Consider the following 21,035-nt stretch of genomic DNA (forward strand, 5'->3'; position numbering starts at 1 on the left):
CCGAAGCCCAGGGAGGGAGGAAAGTGCCGCTCCCTCTTACAGGGAGGGAGCCTGGACGTGGTGACTTACCCAGCCCGCCCTGGGCGTGGGCGGTGAAGCCACTCAGTCCTCACCACTCACCGGGCCTCCTCCCCCACAGTGCAGAGAAACCTGTCAAACACCGAGCAAAAGAGGAACCGTACGCTCAGTGATGACACACGGGCCTCTGCGGAGCTCAAAGCCACAGGAAGGCACAAAATACTAAAACGTGACTCCTTCTTGGATTATCCTTAAGCCCTGATTCCCAAAGAGAAAATAAAATCTAAGAATGTTATTAAACATGATCTCTACTTCTCAATTATTTTAAGCGTAACGCTGACAAGAGGTGACGAATTGAATGTTTAAAAACATGGTATCACAGGGGCACTTGGGTGGCTCCATCAGTTGAGCGTCTTGACTCCTGATTTCGGCTCAGGTCATGGATCTCACAGTTTGTGAGATCAAGCCCCACGTCGGGCTCTGTGTGGACAGCATGGAGGCTGCTTGGGATTCTCTCCTCTCTCTACCCCTCCTCCTGCTCATGAGCACGTGCTCTCTCTCTCAAAATAAATAAACAAACAAACATGGTATTACAGCAAAGATACATAACAGAAAGCAACAGGCTTTGCACTCACCGTATTTCCCTTCAAACACGGAGGGGTTTTTTAAGGAAAACTAGAGACTACTGAATACAAAGAAACACATCAAATGAAATGTTTCGTGTTCTTACCAATCACATATCTTCTTAACCTTGTGGCCAATCTGCTCTCCCCAAAAGGATATTAAAAACACATACCACTTTATGACTTCTCCCTAAAAGAATAAACCGGGATCATTGTTACTCCTGTGTCCAGATCTCTGAAAACCCTGGCAGTAAAAACTCTGTTAAAAAGTGCATTGGGGGGCGCCTGGGTGGCGCAGTCGGTTGGGCGTCCGACTTCAGCCAGGTCACGATCTCGCAGTCCGTGAGTTCGAGCCCCGCGTCGGGCTCTGGGCTGATGGCTCAAGCCTGGAGCCTGTTTCCGATTCTGTGTCTCCCTCTCTCTCTGCCCCTCCCCCATTCATGCTCTCTCTCTGTCTCAAAAATAAATAAAAAATGTTGAAAAAAAAAAAAAAAAGTGCATTGGGTCATTCCTGTAGCAGATGCAGCCATCCTGGCCTCCGCAGACTCCGTCACTACACTTCACCCAAACTGGCCACGCGGTATTCATGACCCTGAGAGCAGTACCGGCCATGGCTTTGGCCATTTATAGACACCGCAGAGCAGCCCGAAGTTGGAGCCACTCGATGTGCGTACTCCAGCTGAGGTCAAACAGGGCGGCTCTCTGCCTTCTTGTTCCCTCTCATCCTGTACACAAGGGTCCTTTTCATGGTTTGGTTAGGATCATGTCTTTCAGATTTGTGCTCTTTGTTGCAGGTTTCACTATCTAAAACGGTCCTCAGGCAGAATGCTGACGTGCTAGCTAGCATTCCTGAGCCCAAGAAGGCAGTGAAGACAGAGAAAATGCGTGGGTTAGATAAGGTTCCTTCAGGCGTAACTCATAGTGCTGCTAGCAGAGTTCAGTGTTCAATGAATCAATAATACACACTAAATAGAAACACACATAAAACAAGGTTATTATTGGCTGGTGGACAAAATGTGACCAGAGGCTCACAGAAACCTAAGGCTGCATTTCTGCTAGGACGGTGGTTCAGTGTCATTCATTCATGTGTTCGTGGAGACCCTACAGAGCTACCGTAAATACTGAGAACTGACTATATTTACAAATATTCTAGACGTAAAACTGGATAGGTTTTTGGCCTACTTCCCAGGCACTGTTCTAGGTGCTAGGAATATAGAACTGAACAAAAGAGACAAAAATCCCTGACCTGGGAGGGCTGGGGAGCTCGTAGTCAAGTTGGCAGCGAGGGACACAAAGAAAGACACGGCATACCAAATGGTCGTTAAGTGCTGTAAAGAAAACAGAGCTGGAAGAGGAGAAGGGAGGGGAGGCTGGGGTGGTGATTTTAAATAGGGTGACCAGGGAAGGCCTCCCTGAGAAGAGCATTGGAGCTTAAAGGCGTGAAGGAAGGGAGGGAGCCGTGCGGCCACTGAGGGAAGGACCTCCCGAGGCCCAGAAGAGCTCATAGAGAAGCAGGAGCAGGGAAGGCAAGGCCATACACGGAAGGGGCGTGGACAGGTCAGACATGTGACGAGGCCACAAGAGGTGACACTGCAAGGCTCTGGGTGTTTTGCCAAGTGAGACAGGAAGCCACTGGAAGGTTTTAAGTAGAGGAGTGACGTGATCTTACGGGGATTGTTCTGGATGCTGGGAGGAGGGAGCACAGCAGGGCAGTGGCCGGGGCAGGAGCTCAGGACAGAGGCTCCTGCAGAATGGATGTACCTGAGGTGCGGAGCAGGGTGGAGGTGACGAGAAAGGCCAGAGTCTCTTCCTATTCAAAAGACATGGCCAATCACTCCGCTACAGGATTAATCATGAGGTGTGAGGAAAAAGAGAAGAGTCAGGACGACCCCCAAGGCTCTGGGCCTGAGCAGTCGGAAGGACTAAGTAGCCCCCTACCGAGATGGACGTGCCTGGCAGGGCAGGTAGGAGAGGAAAGATCGGGAGGTCCAGTTTTAGGCACCCGGTGGAAATGTCTTTCAGATTTTTAAAAGAGACACAGAGTAGCCAGTTATACAGAAAAGTCTGTTTTTGAGAAGAGAGGTCCAAGTTCTAGATATACATTTGGGAGGCAGTATTTAAAGCTGTGAAATTATACAGGATCCCTAGGGGCAGAGAGAGGAGAGAAGCAGTCTAAGAATCGAGCCCTGGGCCACAGGAGGCGGGGGAACAGGCTGGGGAGCCTCAGAGAAGCCCAGGCAGGTGGGTCCCAAGGCAAGGACAAAGGGTGGCCAGGGGCTTGCAGGAGATGGTTGATGTGGTTAGGAGACCGGTTACACTGAATAAATAAGTAAACTGAGCGATTCATGAAATACGTTGAGGATAAGGGGAGCCAGATTTCTCACTTGTCAGAAAAGAGCTGGAAAAAGGTTAAGTCTAGAAAGAACTGATCAGAATTTTAAGTTATAGTTGGAACACACAGCTTTATAAAATATAAGCACAGGGAGCCACAGAGGTGGTTACAGCTGTGCGTGTGGACACGTGCGGGTGTGCGTGCGTGTGCGTGTGCACACACAGATGCTACCGCTGGAAGGGCCCAGAAACGACGACACTCCCGTACGCGGTGAGCACTCAAGCACCCAGACCTTTGTAAACACCGTCCACTAAAAGGAACCAGGGGTCCTTGGAGAAATGGCTGGGTCCAGGCCAGGCACCGAAAGCCCAAGATGAAGCTGGAATGTGTTGTGCTGCCAGAAAGTAAGGGAATGCTCAGTGAACGCTACCGACAGGTCAAACGACACAGGAACATGTGTGAAGGGACCTTCTGTAGCTGAATCAGGGACAATTTGGGCATCCAAATAAACACTGAGTGTGACAGATTACAAGTCATTAAATACAATGGGAAGCCATGAGTCCATGAATGCGAGAGGGGGGAAGCGCTACCTTCCGTGGAATCGCTAGTAAGTACAGAAGGAATGATGGAAATCGAGAACCCACATGGTTACCACGTGGCAACCATGACGGAGGTGGCAGATTCGAGGGCCGTCAATGGTCGCTACAGGTGGTGGGCAGGCTGGCGATCGGGACACTAGCACCACTTGGAATACCTCCCTCCAAGCTACTAATCAATCACAAAAGGCAACACGATGCCATGAAAGCGGAGGAACCCGGCAGACGGCCACGTGACCAGGTCGATGTTACAGGCCCGCACCTGACGAGATGCGCTGAGATGGCCAGAGCGTCACTTCCAAGGTGTCTCTGCCAAGAACATATGGCCTGAGTCTGGTGGTGACGAAAACATCAAGTGGCCCAGAGGGATGGGGTCAGCCTGTTCCAGACGCGACTACAGACCCAGAGAAGGTGCTGGATCAGGAAGGAAGAAAGGCCAACTGCTGGGAGGTGGGCATGGCAAGTTCGGAGTGTTCAAAAGAGCTACACCCGTGCTCTTTCCCTCTTTCGGAGGGGACCCCGTGGTTGTGGAAGAGTGTCCTTGCTTGGGGGTACCCGCACTGGAGTGACCCCGGGGGTGACAGAGTCTATGGCTTCCTTGTAGAAAGTGTGCAAAGAGCCTAGAGAAAACGGGAAGAGACTCACAGAGAGAACACACGGGTGACAGAGCAAATGTGGGAACCTGTTAACGACAGGGAAATGTGGGTGAAGGGATATGACAAGTCTCTGTTCTCTTCTGGCAACTTTTCTGTAAACTGAAATTATTTCAAAATAAGTAATTGAAGAAACAAAACAAGGGGAAGAAAGAAACGGCATTTATAGTACACCTGACCTCGAAGATTCCATAACAATTTTAACAATAGTACCATGTCAACCACCTCGGGCGTAAGAAGGCACAGGGACAGTTCACAACACGAAATACAAATCATAAAACCCAGTGAAATCGCCGGAGTCCAGCATCGCATCTAGAAACCAGACCGACAAGGGGAAAATGGCCAGAAATAAGCTCTGGGGTCGGTAATGACACTAAGGGATCAGAACACACAAATCCTAGAACCGGAGAAGAAGTTGCCAAATCGAACACCCAGAACAAGCACTAAAAGAATAACAGACTGAAATGTCAGCAGTGGCTCTTTCTGAACAGGACCACAGGGGATAGATTTTCCCCTTCACGTTTTCGGTACTGTTCCCAACTTTCTACAACCAGCATGCATCTCTTTTGTAATTATGGAGAAATTGCTGTATTTTCAGGATATACATCTCTCTAATCCACTTTTCTTTCTTCACAGGTACTTAATGCCTTTTCACATAGCTGGTAAAAGCCTGCCATAAAAGAGCTTAGAAATATATAGAAAAAAATTGTAATTTGAATGAAAGTTCTGCATGAGAATGACTGATAGGTCCTCTTAATAAAGAAAAAGCTCAATGGCACCTGGGTGGCTCAGTCAGTTGAGCATCTGACTCTTGATTTTGGCTAAGGTCATGATCTCATGGTTGTGGGGCCAAGCCCATCATCAGGCTCCCAGGTGAGCTGAGCACAGAGCCTGATTAAGCTTCATCTGCATTCTTCCTCTCTCAATCTCTCTTTCTTCTGCCCCTCTCCCTCTCTCTCTTTAAAAAAAAATAACAGAGGCGCCTGGGTGGCTCAGTCGGTTGCGCGTCCGACTTCAGCTCAGGTCACGATCTCGCGGTCCGTGAGTTCGAGCCCCACCTCGGGCTCTGGGCTGATGGCTCAGAGCCTGGAGCCTGCTTCTGATTCTGTGTCTCCCTCTCTCTCTGCCCCTCCCCCGTTCATGCTCTGTCTCAAAAATAAATAAACGTTAAAAAATAAATAAAAAAAAAATAATGATTAAAAAAATAATTATAAAATAAAGGAAAAGAAAAAGCTCAAAAGAATAGGTAATGCCACTGCAGAATGGTTTCTATCTTCAATTTTACATACAGAGGTCATAAAGGTCACGGTTGAAGGACAAAGAAACAGATTGCTAGTGGCAGCTACAGGAGCCACAAAAGAGTAGAAAAGATCACAGGTGGACGGTTAATCAACAACTTGACTGATTAGATTTTCACACATTAGGTTAAACATGCGTGGTTTTTTCAGGCTAAAGTTTATGAAAATCCATTTCACAGCCAAAGTCCTCTTTATGTGTCACAACTACTATGGGACATACAGTAACCTTACAGCCAAAATTCCTGAGGCAAATTTAGAAAAAAAAAACAAAAACAAAAACAACCCACAAACCCTTTCCTCAAAATTAAGAAGCTAAAGTTCCTCTTCTACCTTTAATAGATCAGTTCATCCTCATTTAGAGCAAATAGTTATTTTTATTGTAAAATCTAAAAAAAAAAAAAAAAAAACATAGAGATTTTAAAAAGTGATGATGGCTCTTTCTCTCTCCTGCCCCTCTGCTTCCCTTCCTGAATAATTCAGTCCTAAAGCCTTAAGTGCATGTGCAGGGATGGACCCAGAAGGAGGAGAAGACCAAAAATGGCCTGGGCAAAGCCAGAGCTGAAGCAAGGTGGGCAGAGCATCTACGTAGGGGAGCGGCCCAGGCAGGGTGAGGAGGGCACCCACACCAGGGGCCCACCTGGCATGGGGAACTCAGGGCTCCGCACAGGGGGATGTGGGGGTGGCAAAAATGAGACACTGACGGGAAGGTCGGTTACAGGCGAGAGGACTGAAAATAAGTAAAAATACCACAACAACAGGAGCCGAGTTTCTCACCATCAAAGGAAAACGTTACAAAAACAGAAATGGAGGAACTGAGACTGAATTCTGTGGTGTTGGATTGGAATTGGATGCGAACTCACAGTTTTCGGTATGTACGCACAGGCCCAGAAATAAAGGGGTGTGTGTGTGTGTGTGTGTGTGTGTGTGTGTGTGTGTGCGTGCGCGTGCGCCCTAGAGCTGTCCAGTGACAGACTGGGGAACACAACTCCTCAATTAACAACGGGCATATCCAGAGACTACACCTTGGCTTCTAAATACCATTCTCCACTAAAGAGTACCAGGCTCGCAGAGAAATGGCCGATTCCACGGCTGTGTGAGGGGATTACAAAATGAATCTGGACAGCTTGTTGTGCTCAAAAGCACAAGTGCTCCAAAAATGATGGCAGCACAGAAAAAAGGACATAACAGCCAGCCTGAATGGGCCCCGAGTGGCCAAATCTAGAGAATTTTAATATCAAAATAAACAATTACAGTAAGAGTATAATTCATTGAATCAAATGGGAAACAAAAAACTGAAAATCTGGTAAGGAATGGGATAGGTACAGAGTTTCAAAGCACTTCCCCTAAAACACTTATTAATTATAAGGAAAAGGAGTGACTTCACAGTGAAGTCGAGGAGTCACCACCTCGGCCAAGTGATCAAAGCGACGTTACCAGCAATGGGACAAACTAAATCGTGCGCCCACGAGGATGCAGGGAGGAGAACACAGCATCACTCCTGCAAAAGACGCACGACCTTAGCGTCCGACTTCAGCCAGGTCACGATCTCACGGTCCGTGAGTTCGAGCCCCGCATCAGGCTCTGGGCTGATGGCTCAGAGCCTGGAGCCTGTTTCCGATTCTGTGTCTCCCTCTCTCTCTGCTCCTCCCCCGTTCATGCTGTGTCTCTCTCTGTCCCAAAAATAAATAAACGTTGAAAAAAAAAATTAAAAAAAAAAAGACGCACGACCTGAATCTAATCCTGGGAAAACAGCAGACAAACCCAAATGCAGAGACATTCTACAAAACAACAACAAGTGATCTGTAATCATTTTCAAATGTCAAGGTCGTGGAAGTCCAGAAAAGACTGAGAAATTGTCCCAGAATGAAGGAGACCAAAGAGACGTGACAATTAGATCCAAACTGTGATCCAAAACTAGACTGTCTGCTGTAACAGGGACTGTGGTACGACGGGGGAAACCTCAATGGGGTCTGAGGCTCGGACAGTAGCAACGTGTCTGCGGTAATTTCCCAGCTGCCATCGAGGAGAAAGTCCTAGACTTTAGAGCTACACCTGAAGGTACTCGAGGATGATAAGCCATCAGGTGAACACCCCACTCTCAAGCGGCTCCCTGCGCACTGCGCCCCCAAATCTGCTGCCAGTCTGTCATGGTTAAAAGGTGATCGGGACATCGACTCACAGTTTCAGGGTCCTCGAGGGGCTCATCCAGTTCTGCATAGGTCACGATGGTATACCCTTTGCAGACCCTCCACAGCATTTTCTCAAATGCTTCAACTCTCCCTTGGTTAATTAGGCCGGATACAAACCTATGAGACAATAAAAGCAACCGGTAGTCAATTGAAAAGCAACTGAAATCCTCAAATTGCATTCAAAGGAGAAATGAAGACTTTCGTTTCTGGAAAAATGGTGAAAAGGGTATCTGGAAAGCCCTCCAAATGCAAAATATCTAAAATGCTGGGTCAAAGATTTTTGAAACATCCTTTAAAATGTACAGCTGGGGCGCCTGGGTGGCTCAGTTGGTTAAGTGTCCAACTCTTGATTTTGGCTCGGGTCATATCTCACGGTTCTGGAGTTCGAGCCTCTCGCTGGGCTCTGTGCTGACAGCTCAGACCCTGGAGCCGGCTTCGGATTCTGTGTTCCATCTCTCTCTGCCCTCCCCCCCGACTCACGCTCTGTGTGTGTGTCTCTCTCTCTCTCTTTCTCTCAAAAATAAATAAACGTTTTAAAAAAATTAAAAAATCACTTAATTAACCAACTCAGTTTAGCCCCTATGTTTCCACCAAACAAAACAGGACTTGATGCGTCACTGACCTATTATTGTAGGCTTATTGATATAACACTGAATGGCATAAACGTTCCTTCTTTCCAGCTCATTATACTGAAAGAAGAAATCCCCATGGTATTTAGCTAAAAAGTCAATACAGCTGAATAATCCAACTCAGCAAATACAGGAGTACAGTGTTTTCTTAAACAGACATGCACTTTCTTTCACTCCATCACAGGCCTTCAAACGGTAGCTCTCGTCCCTCCACTGACGACAAGGACAGCGATGCTCGCCGCCCCCCCCCCCGCCCCAGTGGTTGTCACCTACCCCAGTTTTGCTCCCAGCCTCTGCATACAGCTGTAGTCCAACAAGGACTCATTCTCTAAGGGAGGGAATTCTTCATAAGTAGGTTCAAACTACAAAGAAATATGAAACCAAGTGTGCCTTATTAAAAGTGACACTTTATTTCCCAAGTCATGTTTCCAAACAAGTTTATAGGGCATCCTAACTGGGAGCCATATCTGGACGCCGACACCCCAAGACAACTTAGACTTAGACGTGGAACACAGCTCTGGTAAATAAAAACGATCATCGCCCCGTCCCTTTTTTTATCAGCTACCTGAAGTCGTTCACTAGAGATATAGTTACAATTTATGTCGCCGCCTCGCTTGGAGACAGAGTGCTCAGTCAGATGTCACCACGCCAAACGAAACGGCCCTGACAGAACAGACTCCCCTCCCTACTCAGCTGAGGACAGACTATTATGTAGACTGTTTCTACTCTTACAAAGACTTTTTTGTTAATTCTTTTACTCTTAGTAATTTGGTGAAGAAAAAGAAAAAAAAAATACCTAAATTTTAGAGCTCAAACTCTACTTTCCCATTTTTTTTCCCTCATGAACATAAAAAGATTTTTTTCAACTCAAAACTAAAGATTTTACAAATAGGAAGTATCGTTATCGCTAAATCAACCAACACGGGGAAACACTTTTTTTTTTCATGTCGTATAATCCGACTGAAAAATAAAGCTAAGATCAAAATGAACCTGTTTAATAACTAATAGCTGAAAGAGAAACCTTACGGGAACGAGAGTTTTACAAAAGAAATGCACTTCCTCACGTGTGTGGTCAGTACCTCCACGTTTCGTTTAACGAAGGTTTTTGTCACTCTGAGCATGTGAGTGTACTCAATCAGTTCAAGCAGGTTCTTCCTCAGTTTCTCCTTGTTCTTGGTGACTTCTCTCAGCTCAACCTCGAGCTTCTGCAGCTGCTCCTAAAACAAAAGGGCAGTTACTTAAGAGGACAGGTCCGTTCCAAGTGTAGTTTCGTCATTTTTTCACACACTCACTAGAGCCAGGACAGGGCTTAACAAGCCAGAATCCGATAGTCGGACAGGGATACGGAAGCATGCAGAGATTTTAAAGGTCCATCATTTATGGTTTCGTACTGATTCAGGGAACTCCTAAGAAGCTGACACCACGCACGATGGAGGTGTCGCAGGTGATGACTCACGGTACCCTGGGCTGGTCTGGCCTGATCTCAGCCCCCACCACTTGTGTGGATTTTCCTTCATCTGCTTACCCACTGTCACACATCACACAGTCTCCTTCTTTCAAGTCTACATTTCCGTTTATTTGCAACACAGAAAAAAACTGAGGTCACCTTTTCGGAGCATAAATATTCCCAGCCTCTAGTTACGAGGCTGCATGTATAGGGGCGCCTGGGTGGCTGAGTCGGCTAAGCATCCGACTTCGGCTCGGGTCATGATCTTGCAGTTCATGAGTTCGAGCCCCGTGTCGGGCTCTGTGCTGACAGCTCAGAGCCTGGAGCCCGCTTCGGATTCTGTGTCTCCCTCTCTCTCTGCCCCTCCCCCGCTCATACGCTCCTTCTCTCTTTCTCTCAAAAATAAACAGTAAAAAAAAAAAAATTAAAAGTTAAAAAAAAAAGAGTCTACATGTTTAAGTTGCGCTTATACGATTAATTGGGCTGAAGGATGCCCTGAGATCGAATCTTCTTTCATAATCAATTACACCGCAGGCATCATTCTTTAACAATACTTAAGTATTTGAACAACAGAGGCAGAGATCTGTAGACCAAATCCCTGACTCACTGAAAACTTGTATGCAAACAAATCCCTTGACATACTACCTCCATTACTTGTGCTCTGCCTTTTACGAAAACTATAAATACTCAGCAATCACCGAAATTGTCATTATATCACAAACAACCCATCAAACAGGCCAAACCAGATGACCGCTTTCAACTCATCTGATTGTACAATTCTCTCTCAAGTCCACTCATATAACAAATGTTAAATGACTTCCTCCCAGATAAACAGAGCGGCCAGCCATGGAATGGTCCTGGCTACACAATACTGATTGTTTCAGAAGAGCTCTAAGGGGCTCTAGTCTAGTTCCCAGTGCGATGAACTATCAGATGATCAACACAAACCTCGGGGGATAAGTCACAGGGGCGCTAACAAGACAAGCCAGGGTTCTTGGGGGGAACGCTGTATCCCTGAGACACTGAACTCAGGGACAAGGAATTGTTTGCTGCTGACCTGGAATAACCTATCACCTTCATACTAGCTTCTGAGCATCAGAGGGGAGGTCCGTGAGTCTGGCAGAAGGCAAAGGGTCCAGGACTGAAGATTCCCCTACTCACGCCAGGAGAGGCATGCTAAAGCCCGGATAAGCCCGGAACGTACTTTCAGAAACATTACCTGACTAAGCACCCCATTTCACAACTCAATTTTCATTAGCTTCAGCTCAACACCAGCTGGAAAGGGAGCGTGCATCTTACATTTTACAAGAAAACTAAATTACACTTCAAATTTGGAGGGCTGGGCACTTGGGTGGCTCAGTTGCTAAGCATCTAACTTCGGTAGGTCATGATCTCATAGCTCGTGAATTCGAGTCCTACATCAGGTGAGCTCGAATCCCGCTTCAGTTGAGTTCAAGCCCCACTTCTCTCTCTCTCTCTCTCTCTCTCTCTCTATCTCTGTCCCTCTTTCTCTCTCTCCTTCTACCCCTCCTGGAATTCTTTCTCTGCCCCTCATTCACTTGTGCCCCTCCTCTCTCTCAAAACAAAAAACACAGAAAAAACAAAACTTGGAGGGCTAACCATAGCATTGTTCTTTAGTTTTCATTCCACGGTTTTGAGAAGAAAACCCGACAAGCCCTGGACGATATAAACTCAGTAGACGAGCAGTGTCTGCGATCAGCGACCTAAAACAGCTTATTCAGAAACACATTACCTGCATTTCTAGGACTTGTTTCAGAGGGGGTGCTGGAGGACTGGTCTCTCCCTCAGGCAGGGGAATATCAGCTCTATTAATTTCCTGTACCAAATATGCTGTGGGAATAAAAGGTAAACAAATTAGACTCAAAAACCCACTCTAAGACATTTCAGTCAGAACATTTTCCATCCCAACCATTCCTGGGTCGCCTCAAAATTAATGTCTGAATGCACAGAAGTCTTGCTTACTCCAACTGACTTATAAAAAGCCTTTTACAACCTCGCTTCCAAAGATCTACAAAATAATACCACCTACAGAGGTGAGCACGCAGTGACAAGATCGACAATAACCTGACAAACATTCCCTGAAATCCCCCAAGTCTCCTTTATGTCTGAGACCCTAGTTAAAGAACTCTGGAGTCGCAGCTGTTTCTGTACCTGCAGATGAGACACACTCGGAAGTGCAGGATAAGCCAGGGATAGACCTAGAATCGTCCCCACCGGAGACAGCAGCGGGACTCCCTGGCAGGTGCCGTCAGGAGGAAGTAAGTATCCCCCAGGAGAAGCACAGCCTCTAGCAGCGCACGGAGCCCTGAGGGCACAGGGCAGAGAGCCAGGCTCTCCGGAGAGCTCCGCGCTGGCCAGGCTGTTCGGACTCACAACAATCCGTGCTGCTTCCCTACTTATGTCAACAGCCAGATTCATAAAACTCGCAGTGATCCAGGCAAAATTAACTGAATTTCTTCAGTTTACATTTTCAATGCCATGAAGCATCCTTGTCCTTAGGATGCAAGTCACAACGCCTGGTAAACTCATAACCGGACAGAATATCTTGGAGAAGCGTTACTAGTTATTTTATTGAGAGAGAAAGAAACAGAAAGGTGAGGATGTCTCCCTAACAGGATAGCAAAGGAAGCACGGGGCTTAAGAGGTTTCCGGAAATGGGATACAAATCGTTTCACCAATTAAACCTAATTTACTTGGGAAATCTGTTTTCCTTTTTGAAGTCTATATGCTTTTTGAAACAGTTTAAGCTATAAAAAGCCCTATACATGCCTAATGTGCTGTCACTGCCTTTAAAAACCTCATTCCTAATCCACGACCTGCCCAAGGACTCACTATATTGCAAAGAAAGGAATATGATGTCACTCTATCGTACACAATCCACACAAGGAACTAGGACTTCAAACAATATGCAAGGAATAGATTTCAGATCATTAAAAGTGTTTTGGCCTTAAAAATCTCCAATTAAACCATAAAATCCAGGGTGCCTGCATGGCTCACTTGGTTGAGTATCTGACTCTTGATTTCGGCTCAGGTCATGATCTGAGGGTTGTGGGATTAAGCCCCGTATTGGGCTCTGCACTGGGCATGGAGCCTGCTTGGGATTCAATCTCTCTCTCTCTCTCTGTCTCTCTCTCTGTCTCTCTGTCTCTCTCTCTGTCTCTCATTCTCACTCTGCTCCTCCCCCTCCCTCTCTCTCAAATAAAAAAAAATAAAATAAATTTCAAAAAGATAAAGATCCACAATAAATATTAGCTATTAGGAATCATTCCAGGGGCACCTGGGTGGCTCAGTTGGTTAAGCATCCAACTTCAGCTCAGATCATGATCTCACAGTTTGTGAGACTGAGCCCTGTGTTCAGCTCTGTGATAACAGCAGGGAGCCTGCTTGGGATTCTCTCTCCCTCTCTAAATAAATAAATACATATATATATGTGTGTATATATATATATATATATATATATATATATACACACATACATATATATGCATGTATGTTTGTATATATACACACATATATATATGTATGTAAATAAAATTTTTTTAAAAAGTTACTTCGAAAGTCATATTCTGTCCCTTCCTTGGCTCACTCATCCCCATGTTTTTCTGTTCATCCTTCTTTTTTTTTTTCTTAATGTTTATTTATTTTTGAGAGAGAGAAAGAGTGCAAGCAGGGGGGGGGCAGAGAGAGGGAGATACAGAATCCGAAGCAGGCTGCAGGCTCTCAGCTGTCAGCGCAGCAGGACTCGAACTCACTAACTCTTAGATCATGAACTAAGCCCACGTCAGACGCTTAACTGACTCAGCCACCCAGGCACCCCTCTTTCATCCTCCTAAAAAAAAAAAGTTTTGTACTTCAGTAGGTGGTATGCAATCATCCTCTCCCTCCCCCCATTTCGGTCAGAACTTCACACTGGAATTGATAGTGATGACTATCTTAGGCTAAGATGGTAAAGATTTTACAGATAAAGTAAGTAGCCTTGAGCTACTGAGCTGTGAAGCTTAACCATCAAGGGAACACTGATCTAACACCTTTGCAAACAAAGCCAATCTGTCATTTCATGCCTCCCTTGATCTTTGGTATAATTTTAAGTAACATGTATACAATGTCTTCAATTATGATAAACTACAAGGGATTGGCTACACATTATAAATTATAACACATTAATCTCATGAAATACTAGGCAGCCATTAAAAATGATGCTGTTGGGGCGCCTGGGTGGCGCAGTCGGTTAAGCGTCCGACTTCAGCCAGGTCACGATCTCGCGGTCCGTGAGTTCGAGCCCCGCGTCGGGCTCTGGGCTGATGGCTCAGAGCCTGGAGCCTGTTTCCGATTCTGTGTCTCCCTCTCTCTCTGCCCCTCCCCCGTTCATGCTCTGTCTCTCTCTGTCCCAAAAATAAATAAACGTTGAAAAAAAAAAAAAAAAAAAATTTAAAAATGATGCTGCGTCTAGGGTGCCTGGGTGGCTCAGTTAAGCGACCTACTGTTGGTTTCAGCTCAGGTCACTGTCGCTCTCCACTGCTGATACAGAGCCTGCTTGGGATTCTCTCTCTTCCTCTCTCTCTGCCCCTCCCACGTCTCTCTCTCTCTCTCTCAAAATAAATAAATAAACTTAAAAAAAAAAAAAGATGATGAGGGGTCCATCTGTTTATTGATACGAAAAGATGTTACAGGACTTCCTGAGAAACAGCTGACAACAAAACAGCCTGATAGTTATATATGTGAATCCTTACTTTTATAGGTAAAGAGTAAAAAGTACAGGATGGTGAATTCTTTTTTCCTTTTTGCTGGCCTATATTTTCTAATTTTTCTAAAGTGAACAAGGCTTGCTTATATACAAATAATTAAGTTAGTAAAATAAACTTAACCCCCCAAAATAACAAAATAAAATAAAATAAAACTTACCTAATATTCGTTCTAGTTCTTCACACCTCTTCACCTCACCAACAAATTTTCTTTGGAAGGAACTTACATTCTGGTTGAGCTGAGAAAAGGATGAAAAATTTGCTCTGAAAAATCTAAAATGTACAGGTAAATGTGATTTTAAGAATAAAATATGATGGGCAAGGCTTTAGGGAAAAGTACATCCTCACACACTAACTGGATGGGAGTGGGAACCAACACAGCTTTTCTGGAAAGCGGCTTGGCAACTGTTACCAAAAAAAGCCTGAAAAATACCCTTTGGCCCAGAAACATCCCATGAAGAAAATTAACCTAAGCAAAAACCTATGGATACCTACAAAAACTTACCAAGAAGAACGTCAACCTCAGGGATAGAAGAAAAAATTATTAACAATACAAAATTGGTCAAAGAGCTTATGGTCCACACGCAAACCTTAGCACACTGCTCGGCGATCAAGAGGAACACCCCACTGACGCACCAAACACCGCGATGACTCTCAGAAACAATGCGAGTGTGTCTTTCAAGAAGACGCTAAAGGCCACATACGGCACAATTCCCTTTCCATGAAATGTCCCGAAAAGGCAAATCTAGAGGCGGAAAGTAGACCAGTGACTGCCTGGGGCTGGAGGCAGGTCTGGGGATTAACTGTATGTAAGCACAAGCGACCTTACTGGGGGATATAATGTTCTACTAACGCTGGATCGTGGTGATGGACGCCTAAGTCAATTTCCTAAAAAAACAATGAAATGTACACTTGAAATGGGTGAATTCTATGATACAGATCAATAAAGGGCTATAAAAATTATGGTTCGTATAACTGATTATTATGCCCTTATTAAAACTTACGTTTTAGGGGCGCCCGGGTGGCTCAGTCGGTTAAGCGTCCGACGTCGGCTCAGGTCGAGATCTCACAGTTCGTGAGTTTGAGCCCCGCGTCGGGCTGTGTGCTGACAGCTCAGAGCCCTGAGCCTGCTTCGGATTCTGTGTCTCCCTCTCTCTCTGCCCCTTCCCCACTCGCACTCTGTATCTCTCAACATTAATAAATGTTAAATAAACGTTAAAAAAAGTTTTTCTTAATTATGTCTTAAATGACTGAGGTATTGGATTCTATTAAGAAATCATTATTGGGACACCTGGCTGGCTCAGTCGGAAGAGCGTATGACTCAACCTCGGGGTCGTGAGTTCGAGCCCCATGTTGGGTGCAGCGGTTACTTAAAACTTAAAAAAAAATAGAAACTATAGGGGCACCTGGGTGGCTCAGTCAGTGAGCATCCGACTTTGGCCTAGGTCATGATCTCACTGGTCCCATGTTCGAATGCCGCACTGGCCTCTGTGCTGACAGCTCAGAGCCTAGAGCCTGCTTCAGATTCTGTGTCTCCCTCTCTCTCTCTGCTCCTCCCCCACTTACACTCTGTCTCTTTCTCTCAAAAATAAACATTTAAAAAATAGAAATTATTACATAAAAATTTAAGTATAATAATGAATATTGTGGTTATGATTTTATTCTTTTTACCGTTTATTTTTGAGACAGAAAGAGACAGACTGTAAGTGGGGGAGGGGCAGAGAGAGAGGGAGACACAGAATCCAAAGCAGGTTCCAAGCTCAGATCTGTCAGCACTGAGCCCAATATGGGGCTCGAACTCACAATCTGTGAGAGCATGACCTAAGCCAAAGTTAGACGCCTAACCAAATGAGCCACCCAGGAGTCCCTGTAGTTATGATTTTTAACTGTCCTTACTTTTTAGAGATAATTATGGAGATATTTATGAAAGAAATTATACACACGAGATTTGCTTCAGAATAATGTGGTCTGAGAGGGGAGGGACAGATTTTGTCTGGAGGTGGAAGGCTGCAATGAGGGGCCATGAATTTATGTTACAGGTCCACAGGAACTCACTGTTCCCACTCTTCCCTCTACTTAACTTCTAATACAAAGCTTAAAACAATAAAATACACACACATGTATATATACATACACATATATATATATATACATGTATATATATAGTGAAAGAAAATGTAATGAGGAAATCAGTTCTGATTTGTGTCTGGAAAAAATTAAAGATATGTTCAGTGTGGTTCCAATTATATGAAAATACGTTTATACATACACTTTAAAACATTATTAGAAAAATAACGTTAAACCAATATTAACGAAAAAGTTGGAGTGTTTATTTCTAGATAATAGGATCATAGAGGTTAGTATCTTATTCTTAGGTTTTCTAAATTTCCCACAATGGACATTTATTATTTTATAACAAAAAAAGGTTACAGTGATCACTCGTGTTGGAAGGCATTGAAGGCAAGAATTTTATCTTTCCTGCACCCCGTCACTTATGTTGGGCACTCTCAAAAACCACAATTAGACAAGAGCTTGCCATGAAACTGCCCAAACCGGGAAGAGTGACCCCAAAGGCTCAGTTCTCGTTCAGTTTTTCTAATTTTTTTAAAAGGATTAACCAGAAGTAAGATAAAAATTCCCATTTCACTTCTGCTTGTCACATTCACATTCATTTCTGGGATCACACTAATCTCAAGTAACCGCTTTCAAGTTCATCATGACTCAGGCACAATCCGCAGAGCCCAGAATGAAAAGGAAGCGATGCATCCCAAGCGGTCTACAGACGACGGCACTGTCCCATTTCAGGGCTTTTTTTCTTCAACATCAAACACTGGCGAACTCCACGTGGACATGGTGGTTCCACAAACAGTAGACTCTTTATGAGGAGGCCAATTTCTGCGGCAACAATACAAACGTATTTGGGTGTGACACACACCACCCCCACCGTCTCACAGATGTCACCTGGCTTTTTCTGCCGCGCGGTTTCTTTTACAGAATTTCGTTTCTGTTTTCTTTTCAGGGAGGCAATGTCACCCTACGTCTAGGCCAATGACAGGAAGCACAGTAGTGCCCCTTGTCCACAGTTTAGCCTTTCCAGGGTCTCAGACGCCCGCGGTCAACCCTGGTGGCGAAGCAGACAATCCCCCTTCTGGCACTTCCCCAGGTCAATAGCAGTGCCACATCACGGCCCAGTGCCTACATCATTCGCCTCGCTTCCTCTTGTCACGTGGACGTTTTATCGTCTCACATCATCGAAAGAAGAGGGGTGAGTACAGGACAAGAAGATAAACTGACAAGAGATGTAACTCACATATATCCTCGCAAACACATTCACATAATTGTTCTTACGGTACATTTTATAATCGTTCTATTGCTGTCAATCTCTGACAGTGCCTGAGCTATGAATTACAGTGGGCCACAGTACGTATGCACAGGAAGAGATACAATATGGACAACATTCAGTACGATCCGCGGTTCCGGGGTTTCGGATAGCAACCCACCTACTGGGGGTCTTGGAACGCATCTCCACAGATGGGGGGAACTATAGTGTATTTTAATGTAGACTCATTTCAAGACTAACCTTCAACCTATAATTTTTTTTAATTATTTACTTATTTATTTTAAATGTTTATTTTTGAGAGAGAGCAAGCAGGGTAGGGGGCAGAGAGAGGGGACAGAGGATCCAAAGCAGGCTCCGCGCTGATGGCGCAGAGCCCGATGTGGGGCTCGAACTCATTAACCGTGAGATCGTGACCCGAGCCGAAGTCAGAAGCTCAACGGACTGAGCCACCCAGGCTCCCTGAGGCTAACAACCTTCAACCCAGAAAAACCAGCAGAGGCTACCCGGTGCAGGTTTCCCTGATACGCACACTAGTCATCTTCCTACTCCAGCAGCTCAAGGACTACTGGGGAAAATTGTTCTTAGACTGCAGACTGTCAGAAGAGGGAGATGAACTTGCCCTTCACTGAGGCCCCTGGGCTAGGGGAATAACCTTCTTTTCCAAGTCTTCTCATGGGCTGTCACTACAGCAACCCTGCGCCTGCCTCCTTGCCCTCAGGAGTACTGAAAGGGGAAAATCATAGAGCCTATGCAAGCCAGAAAAGACTGATGTTAGTTATCCCAGCGAGTGAAGGCAAAGTCAGTGAGGAATTCCAGAAAGGGGCAAGAAATGTGTCAGATGTTACGGAGCTTTTACTCTAGGCACCCATGCTGTTTGACAGTCAACCCAAACACACACAGCTGAGCTCTTCATATGCACGTTTTTTTTCTCTGATTTTCAGATAAGGATCCCAATATACCCTACTACCTAACGTAATGGCGCTCAGTGAAACTTGAATCTTTGTAATTAGGGCCTTTGTTCAAACCTCTAAGATTTAAGCTTGATAATATCAGTCTCTCTCAACTTGAGCACTAACAGGAAGGAACAAATCTACCAGTTATACAGAAGGGAGCCAGTTTTGCTCCTGTTTCCTATATCCTTCCGGTGCTACTCACAGCTGATCACAGCCCCTACCAGGTAAGTGGGTACCATGAACTGAAGCCCAAGTGGCTCCAGGAAACAGGAAGAGATCTGGGCCTTCCCTGCAGCCTCGGCTGTCATTCAAGACTTTCTTCCTGACCTTGTAATTCCTCTGGAGCCGACCCAAGGGTCACTGATATCAGATCTCGGGTAGGGGTGTTCCCTTTTGAAATGAAGGGCCCCTCAGAGAGATGAAGGGAAACAACCAGAAGACGAAAGTTGTGGCCCGGGAAATAAAATGCTCCCCTGAAAGGACTTCCAGTTCAATCGCTAAGTATTAGATCCTGCTTAATACTCCCCTTCCACGCCTTGTTCTTTTCACAATCCCTGTCCACGGAGTGTGTTTATCTGTCTCCTCCGAGGCTATGCGCAATAAGAACACAAGGACCTTGTCCACCTTGCTCACCACTGAGTTGCTAGCACGAAAAACACTATCTGCAACAGAGCAAACGCTCAATAAAGGCTTGTTCCTTCATTCAACAAATGCCTATTAATGCCCACAAATGGCAGGGGCTGTGCTAAGTCTTGGGGAATCAGGAGTGAACAAGTCAGAAGAGGCCCCTGGCCCTGGGGGCTGACAATCCATGGTGTAAACAAATAATAAACAAGTAAACGTACATAAACAAGTGTCTATCCCTACCTGCTGGGAAGACAACTCCCACTCCTTATCAGGCAGCCGTATGCACATCATACACCAGTGAACAAAACCGACAGAAACCCCCTCCCCTCCACGTGCTCACACCAAGCTCATTCCCAATCCGGGGTCTGGGCTCCTTCGGTTCCCTCCGTCTGGGACCCTGTTCCCCCAGATCTTCCAGGACCAGCTCTTTCCCATTCAGACTTCATCCTGGCTTAAACGTCACCTCCTCAAAGAGGCCTTCCTTGACCACCCGACTGTAGTTACCTTCACAGCAAACATTTTGTTCACGTATTTGCTTAATATTTGTCCCCGCCACCCCCGTAAGTTCCAGAAGGACTCCAAAAGGCCTCACAGATTTTGCCCTCCCGTCTAGCGCTGTGCCTGGCACGGAGTCGGCGCTCCGGAGCATCTGATGGCACTACCCGAAGTGGATGAAGCCTACACAGAGCGTTCCTAACCAACCCGGCCAAAGCCGCCGCGGACCAGACGCCCGGACCCTGGGATCGGGCTCCGCTCTGCGGAAGCTCGGGCCGGTCAGCCGGGCCCCAGCTTCCCCGCCCGCGAAACGGAGATAGCGACGCGCCCCTGCCCAGGAGCCCGCGGAAGGGAGGCCTGAGCGAAAGAAAGGCGGGATGCGGAGCCGGGCGGGCAGGTGCGGCCCGCGTCTCCCGGGCGACACTCACGTCTCGGAACTGGACCAGGCCCTTCTCGCCCAGGGCGCTGAGGCACTCGTAGGCCGTGCCGGACTGCAGGAAGAGCTGCGCCAGGCACATGGTCTCGCTCCGGAACAGGGACCCCATGGCTGGCCAGCCCGCGCCCCGGCGGGGCCCGACGGGCGGCGACGGCTCCGGGCCGCTCGGGTCCGTGCGGTCAGCCGGGGCGACCGGGGCCTCGGGTTCCTCCTGCGGCCTGGCCGCCGCCGCGCACCATGGGGCTCCGAGCTGCAGCTGCCGCCCCCGGTCCTGCCACCGCGGCCCCGCTCCAGCCGCCGCCGCCACAGCGCGCGCGAGGCCCCGCCCCCCGGCCACAGCCGGTTCCGGTTCCGCCCTCCCGCGTGTGCCCGCCCCCCGCCGGCCGACCAATGGACGCCCGGAGTTACGGCCGCCGGCGACCGCGGCTGGGCCAACCCGCACAAATCCTGCGGCCGACGGACGCCTGCGGAGGCTCCCGGCAGAAAACGGCCCTTCGCTCAGCTCTTTAGAGCTTTGGAAAATGAGTTTCATTGAGTTTGTGCCGTAAAGCTCACCCATTTGAAGTATCCAATTCTGTGATTTTTAGTAAGGTTACAGAGTGGTTGTGCAGCCGTCATCACGATCCACTTTTAAAA

At 46.6% G+C, this 21,035-nt stretch overlaps 1 protein-coding gene across 3 annotated transcripts in view; it reads right to left on the bottom strand.

Moving 5' to 3' along the window:
- Positions 1-20,742, bottom strand: part of ATP6V0A2 (ATPase H+ transporting V0 subunit a2) — a 44,636-nt gene extending 23,894 nt beyond the window's left edge. For 2 of the 3 annotated variants that reach the window (XM_086681493.1, XM_086681492.1), the window contains exons 1-7: positions 20,392-20,742; positions 14,709-14,787; positions 11,539-11,636; positions 9,418-9,555; positions 8,612-8,700; positions 7,700-7,826; positions 749-831 (exon numbers count right to left, since the gene is read on the bottom strand). In XM_086681493.1, the coding sequence (XP_086537619.1) occupies positions 749-831; positions 7,700-7,826; positions 8,612-8,700; positions 9,418-9,555; positions 11,539-11,636; positions 14,709-14,787; positions 20,392-20,508 (731 nt within the window). In that variant the 5' untranslated portion in view covers positions 20,509-20,742. The remainder of the gene's footprint in view (positions 1-748; positions 832-7,699; positions 7,827-8,611; positions 8,701-9,417; positions 9,556-11,538; positions 11,637-14,708; positions 14,788-20,391) is intronic. The other variant, XM_025933177.2, reaches the window with a different exon arrangement.
- Positions 20,743-21,035: the final 293 nt, after the last annotated feature.

This window comes from Puma concolor, chromosome D3, assembly GCF_028749965.1.
Source record: "Puma concolor isolate L17-30 chromosome D3, mPumCon1.1.hap2, whole genome shotgun sequence".
Taxonomy (NCBI): domain Eukaryota; kingdom Metazoa; phylum Chordata; class Mammalia; order Carnivora; family Felidae; genus Puma; species Puma concolor.